At 38.0% G+C, this 17,106-nt stretch overlaps 1 protein-coding gene across 2 annotated transcripts in view; it reads left to right on the top strand.

The window, feature by feature from the left end:
• Positions 1–17,106, top strand: part of LOC121313338 (partitioning defective 6 homolog gamma-like) — a 59,467-nt gene that overhangs the window by 31,030 nt on the left and 11,331 nt on the right. Inside the window, exon 1 of one of the 2 annotated variants that reach the window (XM_041245750.1) lies at positions 6,454–6,564. The exons of the other annotated variant lie outside the window; for it this stretch is intronic. Coding sequence (XP_041101684.1) covers positions 6,459–6,564 — 106 coding nt within the window. The 5' untranslated portion in view covers positions 6,454–6,458. Of the gene's footprint in view, positions 1–6,453; positions 6,565–17,106 lie in introns of those variants that run through there. 2 annotated transcript variants of the gene reach the window in all.

Genomic DNA, 17,106 nt, shown 5'->3' with positions numbered 1-17,106 from the left:
GTACAGCATTTCATGTTAGATTTTGAGATGTCCCATTTTCCATTTTTTTTCAGTTTTTCGTGAAGTGTATGGGAAAACTATAAAGTGTTACGTAATTCACTACGTTAACGTAACATTATTCAGCTAGTTTTATTCGACTTTAGGAAGCAAAATTAGGTAATTTATATAGGGTGATGCAAAGTGTTTGTCCATAGCTGTACAGTTGATTATTGGGATGACTATAGTAATAGACGGTCTATAACTCCAGTGGGATAGGTGGCTCAGAAGAGGTCACGTTCTCTTCTGATATCTTTGCAATTAGTAGCATTCACATGGAAGACACTAATTTATGAGATGCCCTGCATTCGTTGGGCTGTTTGTGCTTGTATTTGCCAGTTTTTCTACACATGCAGTCAATAAAACTGCAACAGTTACAGCTGTACTTGTGCTCTAAGCACCTTCACTGTAGCTGGTGTAGCTTTTTTCACCTTAAGTGTTTACTTCATGTTTTCCTTAACATAGTATAGCCTTAGGCAAACAGTTGTGCAGCTACATTTCTAATTTATATTTTTTGTGTGTTTTCAAATTTCAAATTCAAATGTATTTACTTTAACCAGGATAGGACCCTTGAGCTACACATCTCTTTTCAAGGGAGTCCTGACACGAGAAGGCAGCAAGAAATAACATTATCAAGTATATCAAACAGGACAGAAACAGTCCAAGCAATTGTAAAAAACATTAATACAAATAAAAACATAAAGTAAAACAATTTAAATTTTACATGCTCCTGGTCAAAGTCAATATTTACATTAACCCTGGTTATTTAAAAAGGTGTTGTGAAGAGGCCATTTATATGTTTGAAGGCAATGTGTTCCAAAGATGAGACGTCTGATATACAAAGAAGAGACATCTGATATGCAAAGTCACGTTGGCCCATATTAGATCTCAATTTAGGAATTTTAAAAGTAGGCACATAGTTTGATCTTAGTGCACAGGTAGAGTTGCCTGTCTCTAACAGAGATGTAAGGTAACTTGGAGCATTTCCACTATACACCTTATCGACTAAACACAAAAAATGAGACTGCCTTTTATTCTCCAGACTGAGCCACCCTAAAAATTCATAGAGAGTACAGTGGTACTGGTTGTGATCTGCATTCCATATCTTGGAGCACTATTATAGATGGGAACCAACTTTGTCCGAACTGCATGGGATGCACACGTATACCGAATCAGCATAATCTGCTGAAGCTAATATAATTTGGGTTATTAATGAAAGTGACCTTCTTGAGAAAAACAGTCTGTGTCTGTATAAAAAAAAAACAAGTCTAACTCTGCATTTGCATACCAGATTCTAACTCTGCATTTGTGAACCAGATGTCCAATATATTATTCTAAATGTAGCCGTATTCTGAATCAAGCCATAAACCAAGGTATTCTGTACAGTTTAAAGATCTGTGCTGTCATTTGATATAAGAGCAAGATTACTTTTAACATTGCACAATTTACCACCGGCAACAATTATACGTCGGAGGAACTCCATGTACATTTCAATAGTTTAAACATACAATTATACATTTAAATTCAGGAATTTCCTCATGTCGACATCTACTACAGCATACATTGGACCAGTGCTATTCTCCCAGTCAATCTGTCCAGGTAGGTCTTTGAAGCTTTGTTGTATAAATTGTTGTTTCACATACTATGAATGTAGCTCATGATGAGCTGCTTTTTAACAGTTCTGACGATGGATTAGCTGAGCCATATGTTTACATTCACAAAACCAGCTTAAAGAAGTATTTTTTTATGAAGAAAATACTGTTATACACAGCTTTTATTGGTTTTTTTTTTGCATTCTCATTTATTTTTTATATTTTCTCTGTTGATTATTATCTGGAGGAGATCCCTTTCTCTTGCCTGTTGATTTCTCTGTTTCTCCTCTGCTAGGACCGGAGAACAGTCTGGCAGCACAGGCTCTTGTATGTGCTTCCTGTCAGTTTCCATTACATATTAAGGTATGTTTTTAGACTAAATCAAAAATATATATATATATTTTTTTATATATATAAATAGACCAATGTACTGTGGTAGAAAGCATTTTCTTTGTTGTGCCTTGAAAAACACACTTGATTGCAAAACATATTAAGGAAGAAAGAACTGTATTGTCAGCTTCTGGTAAGCTCACAACAAAATATAAAGATTAAGTTCAAAATGGACCTAGTGTGTAGAAGCTGTGCAGTAGAACTAGCTGAGGTTTTAATGAACATGCCTTCAATGTAATGTTCTGCCAGATAACTAGAAAAAAGAACAAGCTTTTGTCTTTATTGCTGGGACAGCTTTTGGATGGGTTCAGTGACATGCACCCACATGTAAAAGCATGCTGAATGGCAGTCATTATTTCTGGTTTGCGTTGTACTAATGTATGACCTGCTAAATTAATCCCACAACACAAACTTACTGGAAAACTGTGTATAGATGTTTTGGTTTTTTTCTGAAAATATTTTTCTAGTGGGACTAGTTTATTTCATCAGCAGGTTATGGTGTTATCCACCAGGGAGGCAGTTTGCTATGGGTTAATAGGGTATAATCTGTCTTTCAGGTCTCATTCAATTAGAGACGCAATTTGTTATTATTTTGCTACTGCTTTTATTATTCAAACGCAAGAAACAAGAGGGTGTAGACTCTTCACAAAAGCCTTCAAATACAATGGAAAACATGCTTCTGCGTATACATAGTATTACAACATGTGGTTTGGGAAAATCAAGAAGACATAATCATAAAACAGACAGACCTCTAGTCTAGCAATGGACAAGGTAGCTAGCTTTGTCAGGTTCCAAATAGTCGTGAATATCCAAAATAAAATAAATGGCAAGTTCTCCCATTGAGTGTTTTTGTAATTCTAGATTACTTTCAACAGCGACAACTTAGCTTTCAAAAGGGTTAAAACGGTTTCTGGAGAGATGTGAACCATGGCTTCCTCTCAGCCCCTCTGTGGGGGGTTACCCTGCTGCTGACCTGTGTATGTGAAGGTACCGGTTGAAAGATTCAAATTACAGATGTTGTGAGCATTGGCTTTGCAATACATTAGGTTTATGGCCATCTGTCAGTGATCTAGATATTTTCCAGGGCAGCTGTGAAACAGAACGGGATGTACTGCTTAAGCGTTTGAGGAGGCGGCCCTATACATAATGGGTGTGAAAAATGCATATGCCATGCTGTTTCGAAACCAAGTGCTCAAAAAAAGGTTACTTTTTATAGCAGAAAGTCTCATCTACACAGTTATAAGCAAGAGGAAATTTTAGGGGGATGTCCCCCACATTCTGCCTCTATGGCCCTCTCTTTTTCAGTTTGTGTAAACTTATTTGCAGTCTATGATTAGTCCTTGTTCACTGCGACAGTATGAGAGACACAATCTGCAGTGTCTCTCGGTTGCTACTGTTAGCTTTAACGAAAGGTCGTGTTTATGCAATGAATTGGTTACATTTGCTAGGTTTGCAATATTTTTCATTATCGGTTTACGTACAGCCTTGGTACAGCAGTAGGGCAGTAAAAATGTAAACGCTATGGATGAGAGGAAAATTAACTTTCAAGCGGCTTGTAAAACACTCAATGCGGAAGTTAATTGCTAGTACTTGGTACTCAATTTAAAGGTGAGGGAAATCATTATATTAAGACACAGGTGTGTTTTGCTTTATTTAATACCTTCCAACCAAGTACTTCTTAAAGGTAATTATTCGGAAAAGCATCAGCACACCTTGGATACTTCTGTTTCACAATAACTATTGCAAGGGTGCAAGGGCATGCTTTAGCAGGTCCTGACAGGGCAGGGACTGAGTTGAGTGACTTGCCAAACTTGATTCCCCCACGTCTGTTTGATTTACTTTTGTACTCAAAATACAAAGTCTTTGTAGAAAGATTACTAAATAGTATTCAGAATTCTAATGCTAAATTTAAAAGCAAACTGGTGCAACAAAGTTAAATATGGCATCTGTATGCTAAAGTACAGCTGTGTTGTTTTGAAATGTTATGTAATATCATAGTGCCACAGTTTAGTGGATCCACATTTACGTTATGTATCTGTATTTGTTCGCTTTGACTTGCTAACGGCACGCAATCGTTTGTCGGTTTGGCCAGATTTGAAGGTGCCAAATTATGTGCTAGCCAAGACAGCAGGACACAACCCAGTACATAGAGAAACATTTTAAAAACATGCTTCAAGATCAGTTATTATAGGGAAACAGCAAAATCTTGATGGTCAATACACTGTATGTGAACTGATCCTACATAGCAGTCCTAAACTATACACTATTACTAGAAGCTACAAACCAGAGTCCTTTATGCTGCTCAAATGGTAGATAGTGGTCAGAAAAAAAAGTGGTTTATTTGTAATAATTGTGATAATGCTTAGGTTCAAGGTACTGACTCATTCAGACATAGGATTCTTTTTCAGAATGAAATTAGATGTTAGAACTGTGAAAATTTAATTAGTACTCCATGTGGGAGTTAGTAGTTTGTTTTTCTTTTTTTTCTTTCTGTTAACTAATAATTTTTTGTGTGTCTGGGTCTGCTTTAAAAGGGCTATCAAACCTTTACAAATAGTGAAATCCTTCACAATATTGTAATAAGTCAATTAAGTCAAAGTTGAACCACTTGCCAATTAGAATTAATGTATCTCTTGACTTGGTTGTAACAGGATGTGTATACATGACCCTCCCAACCTCTCTTCAGTTTCACTTTCAGTGAGATGTGGTTCCTGCAGTAGTGCTATATATCACAATTATCTTGCCTTACAGAAGACAATATTTTTGACCTTTTTACTGGGTTACAAAAACCTTTCATGTTCAGAGAGACCATTTTTAATAAACTATTTGTATTGCTTAACTGTGAATGTTGCACTATATAACAAATGTAAATTAGGTTGAGGCTTTTTATCAAATAAAAAAACGTATTGCATTTGCAGGTAAAGTATAAAATAATTGAGTAGAATCCTTTTCCTCTGGACTTCTGTGGAAATGTCTTGGTATGTGGAGACACGAACTCCCTGAAACAACAAGGGTGATTTCTGTTTTGCTAAAGTCATTATCTTTTGCTTGTCCTGAAAGTACAGTAGTTTCACTATTACTGGCCTGGGGCTGTTGCTCTGGTTTGTTGACTGTCTCCCTACTCGATGCGTGCGCTCTACCTCATGTGCTGAGCCATTTTTGAATTTATCTGTACCAAATAGCTCAGTCAGCATTATTTTTAGTAAAATCGGTACTATTCCAGTTTTCCTCCTTCTCTGGGATTACTAAAATCGGTATGTTCTTCCTTCGAGGCCTGTTCTCGTGTTCGTCTTGTTTATCCCTAATTTTCCTGACAGTAGGTTAGTTTGGTAACCTCTTGTTTTAACACTATTACTGTATCCTCTAACTCCGAAATCCTGTTTTCTGCCTCTGTCAGCTTGTTAGTTAGCTTGTCCACCACATATTTTACCTCAGTGTTGGATTTTAATAGTACTTCTAGTACTGTTTTGATGTTGTGTAGCTCTTCCATCACTGACTGGTCGTTAATAGTTACTGAAGTTGGAGGCAAGTTTTCTTTTCTTTATTATTTGTTTTCTGCTGTTTTCCTGACACTGTAGATTCTTTTTTTTTTTTTTAGAAATTTGACAAATTACACCATTTATTATAGTGCTGGGATGAACACAGGAGTTTCATGTTCAGATATTCACTTATAATTCAAATATACTGAATAGGAATGTTGTAGTGGTTAATGTGCTATTTTCCCAAAAGCCCCATGACATTTACTGAAGCCAGTACCATTTGGTTTGCTGGAAGCCCCACAACACATGGAATCTCACCACGAAAACTTCTAGAATATGGTTTGCTTTAAATACCATTGCTTTGGTCAGTAGTTATTTTGAGTGGCCTTAATTACAATGGGGCTTTTACCACATTATTGGTCTGGATCTTGAGCCTAAGCCTCGATAAACAAAGTTGAGCATCAAAATAGTATGACACATTGACAGCATTTGCTGAAGGTGTTTTTTTTTTTTTTTCTTCCCTGGACTGTTTTGTCAGCATATGGTGGAGGTGGGAGACCTGGAATGCAAACTGCAGCAAATATACAGCTCTATTTGAGTCAAAGCAGGTGTTAACAAGACCAGCCAAAGTAATTTTAAAATTTCCAATTCTGTTTCTACGCTGGTTATACAGTTTGGTTATTTGGGGAAAGACTGTTGTGTTTTTTTTTTGGGGGGGGGGGGGGGTTTGTTTTTTGGAGAGGTGTTTTTATGGGCACACACACTCATTTCACAGGCATGTACACACACCCCCCTGTCAGCCATTTTTAGTAGAATGACATTGCAGTTAGGCCTGTGCCAGCAGGCATCATTAGGGCTTCTCACAGCCATGTGAGCGTACCTCAGTCTTGGGTCCTGAGACTGACAATTGTAGTGAACACTGTTATGGGCCAGGCCACTAATCTTTTCCTTGTTAACAAAGATGGACTTAAACAAAGGCCTCCTGAAATACTTCTTGATCAATATTTTCCTGAGGTGGATACAACTGAGGCCGCAAACGGTTAACAAGTGCATCCCTTTTTTGGAAGGTCTGTCTTGATAAACATGCTCCTAAATTCACTTATAAAGCCTTTGGGGCTTGCATGTATGCTGTATTAGAGTTTGTTTGTGTTGGAAATCACTGGACCAGGGCCAGGCCTACGGCAAAACAGGACTGGTGGTGACACGAATAGGTCTCGCTCTGATTTATGTATTTATTTATTTTTTAATTGCATGGATAGTGTAGCTAAATGTTGCTCTGTGGAAGGGAAACATTAAGGATGTGGTCACTAAAATTACATGATCTGCTGTTGTTGAATTTAACTTACCTGGACTAGACTGATTATTGCACACAAAGTACTACACTACTCTGCTTTCATTTATTTTTCCAGCTCACTTGCACTGTTCTTTTTTACATCCTTTTTGTTTATTATATATGTAAATAGCCTGTTTACTTGTTGTCCTGAGACCTGTTACATTTTGTCATCCTTTCCCTTACGTGTACAAACTTTTTCCACAGGTAACTTACTGGGTTTCTGTGTATTGTGTAAAGGTAGCGTAGGCGGTTCTTGGATGAATGTACACCTACTAGTCTGTGCTTGCTGGAAAGTGGAGTAATGCTAATTATTTGACACATCCTGCAACTGTCAGTTGACTTTGGTTGTGAAATAATAAAAAAACAGAGAAGCTGAATTACAAGTCTTGGTCTTTTAAATACCACAGTCCTACGTTCAACCATTCCTTGGCAACCAAAAGGCAGAAAACATCTCTGCTTAGTCTGACGAAGAAACACACAGAAAGGTTAAGGCTTTTATCCAACACTGGTACCGATCGCCGGAGAGGCTGCCCCTTTTTGTACACCTTGGCTCCGCCCGCTTTACCTGGGCTTGGAACAAGGTGTGCCTCGTTCCCCTCCACCAGCCTCCTAGCAGGCCGACTCCTGCAGAATGTTAACCCTGTAGTTGCCAGCGCCTGCCAGATGGACAGGTCCCCCATGCTCCCCCTGCTGGTGGGAGGGGATCTTTTCAGTGCAGGGAATCCATCTGCCTGGTCACAATAATATATTTTGTTTATGTTCAGCATTGGCCAATTGTATTTTGTTTTTTTTGTAACCACACACACTTGTACAGTATGTGTATTTAGGGTTGTACCCCTAGTTACATATAAATAAAGTAGGAACTTGTATTAAATAAATAGCCTGCACAGATTATTTAAGATGTCATGCAGATTTGAATATTATTGAGTTCAATACACCACTGGATTGTTGGATTGTGGAAAATTATTTCTATTATAATTTTTACCATATTGGGGTAGGCAATGAATGAATCATACACAACTGCGTTTAAAACACTGGTTTGTACACAAGATGTATTGTGTTCTATTTAACAAACCTAATTTTCCATTCATCACTGTTCATTGTACACTACTAATATAGGAAAATGCATTGCTGTTTCATTAGCTTGAAATTTTCTACAGTATCATGCAGTGTTAAACCGGATGCCTGATCATTTATGCGGCTGTATTGGAGCATTTCAATGTGTGAGTTGTTTCCTGTTAGAATCGGATAATCCGGGACTCATTTGCCCTTTTAATTATCAGAAAAGCGATTGCATCTGAGAGGTGTATTTAGGGATATTTTCTCTGCCATAGGGTAGTTTTGTAATGGAAACATATAAACTCTTTGTTCACTTGGGATTTATTAATTAAAACCAGTAGAATACTGTAATTGCCAAACCGTAAAACGTTGTATTGTGTATGCATAGTATATACATGTAAAAAAATTATGTTGGTAGAAGTTATCAAAAACTTGATCACTTACTAGGATATTATACTGTTTTTATTTAAAGTCAGTATAATAATTTCAATAAGATTGTTGTACAGTATGCATCTCAAACACTTGCATGGGTAAGCTTCTTTCAGATGGTGGGATCATATTTTAACTGTTACATGTTGTTCTGATTTACATTTCTTTAAATCATCACCATGGTTAGGTTATCATATGTTAAGAAACACCAACAAAAGTTTTCATTCTTCTGTGCCCTTTGAAAGAACTATGTGTTTGAAAGGCAATCCACAGCTCCTACCGTTTGGGTGCCAGTATGGAGAGTCTTAATGTCTGTCTATAGCCTGCATCGGCCTGGGGAGTTTCATTGAAAACTACTTAGTAGTTTCTGTGTTCTGTCTGCCAGTATCGCCCCCTCCCATAGCTGTCTCAGTTGTTGGATGGTTATATTTGTTGTTGTGAAGTATTAAAGGCATAGATTTAACAATAAAGTGTTGCTTTAAAGCTTTCATTCCTAAGACTAGTTTATATCCTTACAACACTACCTTTGGAATTACCCAGTGCCTAAAGACTTGTTTATAGTTTTGTAATACAGTGTGATTTTACAGTTAGTAGGGCATGGTATTAAAAGTATTCATGCCAGAAGAGTAAAACTGTGTATAGCACAAGGGCCCCATTGGAACCCAACAACAGGGTTAACCACGCAGCAGTGGTCAATGATCATGTGACCATAATTGTGACAAATACCCTTTTTTTTGTTACTTGTTCAAAATAAACAGAGTACAGTACCTTGTGTGAGGCTTCAAACGAGGAAATACAATACCAGCAACTGTAAAATGTTTGAAGCTTATTTTAGGGAATTATTTTACAGCATTTGTTTCCATCTGGACTCAGTACCTTATCTTGTTTAGTTTTTTGGGGGATTTTTATTTATTTTTTTCATGCCTGTTCTCAAGCCTCTTATGCTAATCTGTCCCAGGTCTGGTTTAAGTCTGTTTTGATGACTGAAAAGAGCGGTGTGTTACTGATGTGCTGCCTGGTGGTGCCGTGACAGGGCTGGGGTCATGACGGCTGATTAATGGGGCACTGAAACTCTGATCTGGGGGAGTTGCTACAGGGATATCATCAGCTTCCACACAGCAGGGAATCTGTGCCTAACTGGGGAGAGCACTATTCAAATCTGTGTAGATCTGTAGGTCCAGGGTCAAAGATATTTACACAATTAATAACTTTTTTTATGTTTTTAAACATAATTGTTTTACTATAAGTAGGATCACTTCAACTGACAACTCAATTACCAGCTGTGAGCATGCATGTTTACATTTGCTGCAGAGTGTTCCTGCTAATGCAGTACAGTATTGTTAAGTAAAGGTAGATTTATGGTCAGCTCTCAGTAGCATGCGAGAGTCAGCTCATTCACATCTCTTGACATCTTTCACATTTAACACTGAGATATTCCTTGCCTTGCTTTATTCTCTGCCATACTTCACCTTCTTCAACTCCTCTTTGCTTTGCCAGTATTTGGGACAAGCAGAAAGCTGGAACAATACCTTGGCTGCTGCTCTGATTTAATTCTAGTACCTGCTTATGTATTTAAATTAAATAATGGTCTGTATCATTCAAAGCGTAGAGTTCATTTCATTAAAACATACGTTCAGAATGGAATCTACAGAGTCACTGCACGGTTAGGTGAGAATTTGACTCCTGACCACCAGTCTTCAGTTGTTTTATCTTGCTGATGTTCACAGACATGAAGCCAGATGTGCAAGTTTATTTTTGCAAGCTGATACTGTACATCTGCAACCAGTTTTCTGTAATAGCCACGTGTACAGTGCTTTGTAAGTATTCTTAAGGAAAAACAGTTTATAAGGGAAACTTTACAATTGCTCTTTTCAGTCCCCTGTTTATTGCTTTTTGCATAAGGAATCTGTATTTGGGCCTGCAGGCTGGTTTCCAGGGATACAAGGAGTTTGGAGATTGATATTCTGTTATTTATTTATTTTTTGGTGCCCATGAGCAAGACCATGTTTGAAGAACAGAACATTCTGATTCAGGGTATCGAGTGCAGAATCTACGATTTTGAGTAATTAGCATCTGTATGCCACAGTCTAATGAGCTAACAGTTACCTTACTTAACACTCAGACGCTGGTGCCCCTCTATTACTGTTACACTGAAGGAGTTGGCTAGTCTGTTTGCACCAGAGTCCTTTTTAATATTGCCACAAACAGTCCATGCTACTGAGTGCTGAACATTTTTTTCTGTAATAAAAAAAAAAAAATGCTGGACTCTAGTATGATTTCTATGAAGCCCATTTCCGCCAAAATTTCCACTTTCTCATAATTATGACTTACTGTCTCGTAATTTTGACTTGTCATAGTAAATCGCAATTATGAGGAGGTAAGTCATAATTATGAGATAGTAAATCAACATTTAAAAAAAAAAAAATGGGTGGAAATGGGTTTCCATAGATTCCCAAAGCGTTCTAGGCAACGGGTCACTCAAGCTACAAGTCTAGTCAAGTCATCCCAAGAGAGACAGCATTTTAATAATGGCAAAACATTTGAGGGTAAACCACTTTAAATTGTTAAAAGTATTCTGTATCAATGTAATTGCTGAAATAGTACGTCATTAAAGCTATTGTCTGTTTTACCTTTATTGCTCTATTACGACCACCCTCAGGAACTGAGTAAAATGATTGTCTCCAAATTGAAAGGGACTGGCAGAGCGTCACTAGGAGGGAGTTTACTGGAGAGGAAAATAAAAACCTGAATGAAAATATGTGGTACAAGCAAACAGTGACCCCACTGTTTTCAGCACTTACTCTGAATGACCTACTGACCAAAAATAATGGCTACAACCTCAGTCTAATACAAGATCTTGCATGCTGTTGCCTACAAACAGGGGCAGTCAGAATTTTAAAACATTTGGTATAGAGAGCATATGGATGATTCACAACTGAGTTTGCTGCAGACCAAGTTCAGTATGTGTAGTTAGGGTGGGGCTTTGAAATACAGTTGCATGTGAATCACCGAGTTAGGAGGTGATTATAATGGGGGGGGGGGGGGGGGGGGGAGGGGGGTTACAAACAAAAATCTGCAGTGAAGCAAGAGGTTAGTAAAGGACCAATATTGACTATCTTTTGTCAAAAAGTAGTAGTACGCTTGGCTATCAAATTTGTTGCTTTGGATTCATATCTCCATAGAAGGGAAGGGGCTGATTGCAATATCTGCTCGGTTTAATTCTATAATTAATATTCTATGTAATAATATGCTTTATTGAAGGGAAAAACCGAACTTAAGAATTTAAAAAGAAAGAAAAGGAAAAATACACCACCAAGCTATGCAACCCTTTTAACTTGTCCCAGATGTTTCTTCTACAGTACCATAGGGGGAAGGGAACACAGTGCTGAGGAAGCAAAATTCAAAACATTTGGGGGGAGCCTTTTAAAGACCTCCTCCTTTGTGCCTTGCACAACAAAAAGCATGAACTTACTCACTACAAAGTAAGACCTAAAATGCATGTCTGTGATCTCAAACTAGTTGCCTATATATAGATTTTGTCAATTTTCAGTAATATGCTGTTTCTTCCCTTTAGACCCATTTTCTATTACTACCACATACCCTCACGCAGGCTTCTCTGTGAAATGGAAACCAAGCAGTGAATAGATGTTTTGGTGTGTTTTTTTTTTTCTTTTTTTTTTTTTTTTTTTTTGGGGGGGGGGGCACTAATTACAAAAAATATTTAAGCAAAGTAAACTTACTTTGGGGTGGGGGAGGGTTTATGCTCCCAATCTGCACATGCAGTTTTAGAAAACAGCAGCAGAGTCTGCTCACAGGATTCTCCAAACAGAGGAATTTGAAGGCAGCTTTGAAAAGTTATAAATAGTTTTTTTCTGTGCGTGTGATTTTTAACCATGTCCAGGTTTTGACTCTACAGGGGCCTCAAATGTATTCCTTCTGTTTTAGCAGAAACTGTGATTTGTAAAACGGTGTTGTAACAGTACACCTTCGTGATACTGGGATTATGTTACAGAGCTTTCCAAAACATCATTGTTTGAAAGGCCTGTAGGTGCAATTTAACCCAGTTTAATCTTTTCCAGATAACAACATGATTGGAACTCACAATTACAATAACAGTTGTTGCTGAAATTGTGAATTGTTTGTAACTGGTTCCAAAATATTAAACCAGGAGTGAACCAGGGAGAGGAGGGGAAGGAGGGCTCAGAGCAAAGGTCAGGAATCTGTTGGGCGGCTCTTCACATCACTTTTACCATACATCTTGAGTCCAGGGATGCAATCCAGCTTGGGTTACATGCGGCATATGAATTGGTTGGGTCAGCTTTGTCTTATTAAGAGATCGGAAGACCACTTGAACAACAACAGAAACAAGAGCTTTAGACAACAACGATGCCTGCCTCCTGTTAACTAGAAAATAACTGTCATAGTCAAAATAATATTACACATTTGAATGACTCAAGGTCAGTGACAGATCTGTGGGACAGACACTGCATCTCCCAGTCTTTTGGTCTAAATCCTAGTATTCTCTGTCGAAGGTTTGAGTCTGCAGCATTTTCCCAACCTAGCTAATTTTTTTTAGAAACATTAATGAATAAACAGATAAAAGAAAAATGGAATTGTGTTTTAGGTTTTATTTTCTATAACCATGTCCACCAATTACAGTAATGTATGTACAATGACCAGGTATTTGCTAGTACAATAGATGTTGCTTATTAACAACCTCTCGGTTCTTAGCAAAAAGTTATCATTAACTGAAAGTTGCCAATAAGCGAAAATCCCCTGTTTTCAAGTGTATTTATATGGAACAACGATATGTACTGTAGTTGTACAAATATGGCATTGAAATACATGTGTGTTTTAAATACCTAAATATAGAACTATTTACTTTGTGTGTGTGTAAAACAAAAAAAGTGAGTAGGCTTAAATAGTGCTACACAAAGATGTACTACAATTGTCCTTACAATGAGAAAAGAACACAATTTTAAAGCAAGAAATTGTCCAACGTTGTGTGTTTTTTACAATGTACCACTTCCCGCTATAAATCCATCTCAATTTTGCATGCAGCTTCGTAGCCAGTTTCAAAGCCATGGTTTTGCCTCAGTCCACCAGAAATACTCAGTTGCGAAGTCACTGTCATAATAAAGCTGCATGAAGTATGTGCATAAATCATGCAAGTGCGCTCTGTAGCACTGGCAACTATTAATAAAGTTGTCAATAAGTGGTGTGCAGTTGGTAATATTAGAATTCCATTAACATTACAGTCTATGGGATGGGATTGGCTCCTAGGAAAATGTTGTTAATAACCGAAAGTTGTCTTTATCAGGGTTGCTAATAACCAGCATCTACTGTAATTGCACTTTTTTCAAGTCATTTAGAACAAGTATGCCAAGCCTAATTTTTATTGTTGTTGTTGTTATTATTATTATTATTATTATTATTATTATTATTATTATTATTGTCACAACTTAAATATCTATGATAAATGCTCCCGATGTTGTATTTGTTTGCTTTAAATTGCCATGCCTGTAGTCATTAAAAATCAAGAAGTAAATAAATAAAACATGCACTAGAAGGGGTTGTCAGAGGGGGCTGTATCGGCAGCAGTTATTTATTTAATTTTTTTCTTGAGTTTAAACTGCAGAGTAAGCGTCTGGCTCTTGCTTGGATAACTGCTACTGGAACTGAGATGTGTGTGGCTGGAAGCCAAAAAACACTGTGAAATATGTTTTGCAAAGGATTTTACAATAGTATTGCTCACCGTTTGAGCTGTGTCATTCATAACAAGGCATTTTCAGTTGGTGGCAAAAGATTGGTGGTTTCAGCTGGCATGGAAAAGTTCTTATTTACAAGATCCCCCCCCCGCCCCCCCTTTGCCTCAGTAATGCAGAGAATTACAGTCCTTCAGACGCACACAATTCATTCTCCTAATTAAATGCAACTGTTATTAAAGTGTTGGAGTGGGAGCCCCTTGCTTGTGTCGTTTTGAATTTAATGAGTGAATTGTATTACATGGTTTTATCGTGAGAAATATGCATGGATGCAAACTTTGTAATTCAGATAACTCGCTGCAGTTGCTTTGCTGAATATAAAGTAAGACTGACAAACGGATACGCTAATCAAAGTATTTCTGTGCTGGCATCTAAAACCCATGAAATAATGTTAAATGTAGCCAGATTGTACATTCTGTTCCTCAGTACTTCTTCAGCATTTTTAGATGCTTGCAATTCACAAATTCCCATGAATTGAATTCCCTTCAACAATTATGTTATTCAGGGTGCGAATTGATGGGGGGATTTCCCTGGCTTTGCTTTTTGTATCCCAGGCTCAAATAAATTTAGGGCCCCCCACCCCCCCTCACCCCCTCCCCCCCCTAATTAATATATTTTGCAATTACAATGAAATATAGTCTACTCAGCGCACTGCTGCTCCTTCTGAGAGTCTCTATGGACTGTTTTCTCGCGAGTAGCTAAGCACTTTGGAATCTGCGAATGCAGACGAAACTGTTTTTAGGGGACTCGGTCAATAAGACTAAACCGAACACGTTTTTAAAACGTCAGTAGTTGACATCAGCGTCAGTGTACTTACCTACTCTTTTATGCATTCCTGTTGGAAAAAATAATCAGTATAGGTCTAACAAAATTTAAAAGAGAACCAACCATAAATCTATTGTAGATTTGGTTGCAAACTAATGATAGTGGTTCAGTGATTTGCGTAACATGTGATCTGGGACCCCATACAAAAGAATGTCTTCATGTCGACCGAGCTTTCATCAAGAGCATAACCACAACATCCTGTAAAAGAAACTAAATGACAAGACAAAGGAACATGCAAGTCTCATGTAAATGTGAAGATATCCTACAAAACAAACAGAATCAAGCCAAGTGTTGAAAGCAGCCCTGAAGAAGCAAAATCTGAAAAAATACAGCTAACTGCAAGCATATATAATTGATTCTGAGAATGTTTTCCGTATCCTGATCGATGAAAGCACATCTTCCTCAAACCTGTCTTGCCTTTTATATGCGAATTTCATTTGAATGATGTACCATGCAATTACTTTTTTAGCATTGTGAACTTGAAGCCTGGTGCTGGAATTGTAGATGAACTACTTTCCAGTCTCAATAGGTGTGGCATTTGAAGATGTACTTCGAAGATGGCTAGTGGGTTTTGCAACTGGAACTTGCTGTTCATGATGCTGTTTGAACCATTACCGAGGCAAGTCATTTTTAGTTCTTATTGGATTTGCTGTATTCGCTGTATTCAAAGGCAACTTGAAGCAGTGGCTTCTGACCTCTGTGTCCACCGACTTAAAGTTGGTTTAGCTTTCGACATCCGCTGGCTGTCATCTTCCTGCGCATCTGCGACGGCTCTGTCGGATAGTTACCCAGCACTTGAAATTTGTTCAATAGACAAAATTTGGTGGCCTAATGGGAAAGATGTTAAAATGGCTATTTGTGGTGGAATTAGCCATAATGAAGGATGCCCTTGAGACCCTAAAGGGCTTATCCCTATTTGTTCATAACAGGAACTCCACCTCTATCACTGCCGAGAGTGAGGTTCAGGTTGCAGTAAAAGCCCTACGTGCTGTGAAGGAAAAGGATAATACAAATGCCAGTGTCGTGAAACAGGAGTGCTCAAGAACCAGTGCATTTAATGAGGTTCCAATCGTAGAACATCTGAAGCAGAATGACAGAAATTCGCAGGGTTCTGCTCTCACTTTTTCCAAGCATTAGTGGACAACATAGAAAGATGATTTGATGGTAAAGGAGCCCTGGAAGAGGCAGCCATACTCAACTCTTCATCCTGACCATCACTCTGCTGAGGACACCCCTACTGGAAAGATAAAGAAGCAAGAAACCAGTTCCCACCAAGCTAAACTGCTTTGCTAAAAATAATCCAACATCCTCAGTTCTTGGATTGGGTAAGTTTGTTATTTATTTTTGGTTGACTTATAAGTGTACTTTGTTGTTGTTGCTACTTTTTTAGTTAACAAGAATATACTGTGTGTGTGTGTGTGTGTGTGTGTGTGTGTGTGTGTGTGTGTGTGTGTGTGTGTGTGTGTGTGTGTGTATATATATATATATATATATATATATATATATATATATATATACACACACACACACACACATATACAGTATATTCTTGTTAACACACTGAGTGTACAAAACATTAGGAACACCTGCTCTTTCCATGAAATAGACTGACGAGGTGAATCCAGGTGAAAGCTATGATCCCTTATTGATGTAACCTGTTAAATCCACAGTGTAGATGAAGGGGAGACACGTTAAAGAAGGATTTTTAAGTCTTGACACAATTGAGACATGGATTGTGTATGTGTGCCATTCAGAGGGTAAATAAGCAAGACAAAAGATTTAAGTGCCTTTGAATGGGGTATGGTAGTAGGTGCCAGTTCGGCTGGTCTGAGTGGGTCAAGAACTGCGACACTGCTGGGTTTTTAACTGTCAACAGTTTCCCATGTGTATCAAGGATAGTCCACCACCCAAAGAACATCCAGCCAATGGCAGGCCAGTGGTAGAAAAAATCTTTAATTGATGAAAGAGGCTGACACGAATTGTGCAGAGCAACAGACGGGCTACAGTCAGTCAACTGACAGTCCAGTACAACATTGGTACCGAAAGACCCATAAAAGAATGCACAACTCGTCGTACCTTGATACGAATGGGGTATGGCAGCTGATGACCTAACAGAGTTCCACTTCTTTCAGCAAAACACAAGAAAATGCAGTTGCAGTGGGCTAAGGAACAAAAACACTAGACACTGGAGGATTGGA

This window comes from Polyodon spathula, chromosome 3, assembly GCF_017654505.1.
Source record: "Polyodon spathula isolate WHYD16114869_AA chromosome 3, ASM1765450v1, whole genome shotgun sequence".
NCBI lineage: Eukaryota > Metazoa > Chordata > Actinopteri > Acipenseriformes > Polyodontidae > Polyodon > Polyodon spathula.
This window is presented reverse-complemented; position numbering and strand designations above follow the sequence as displayed.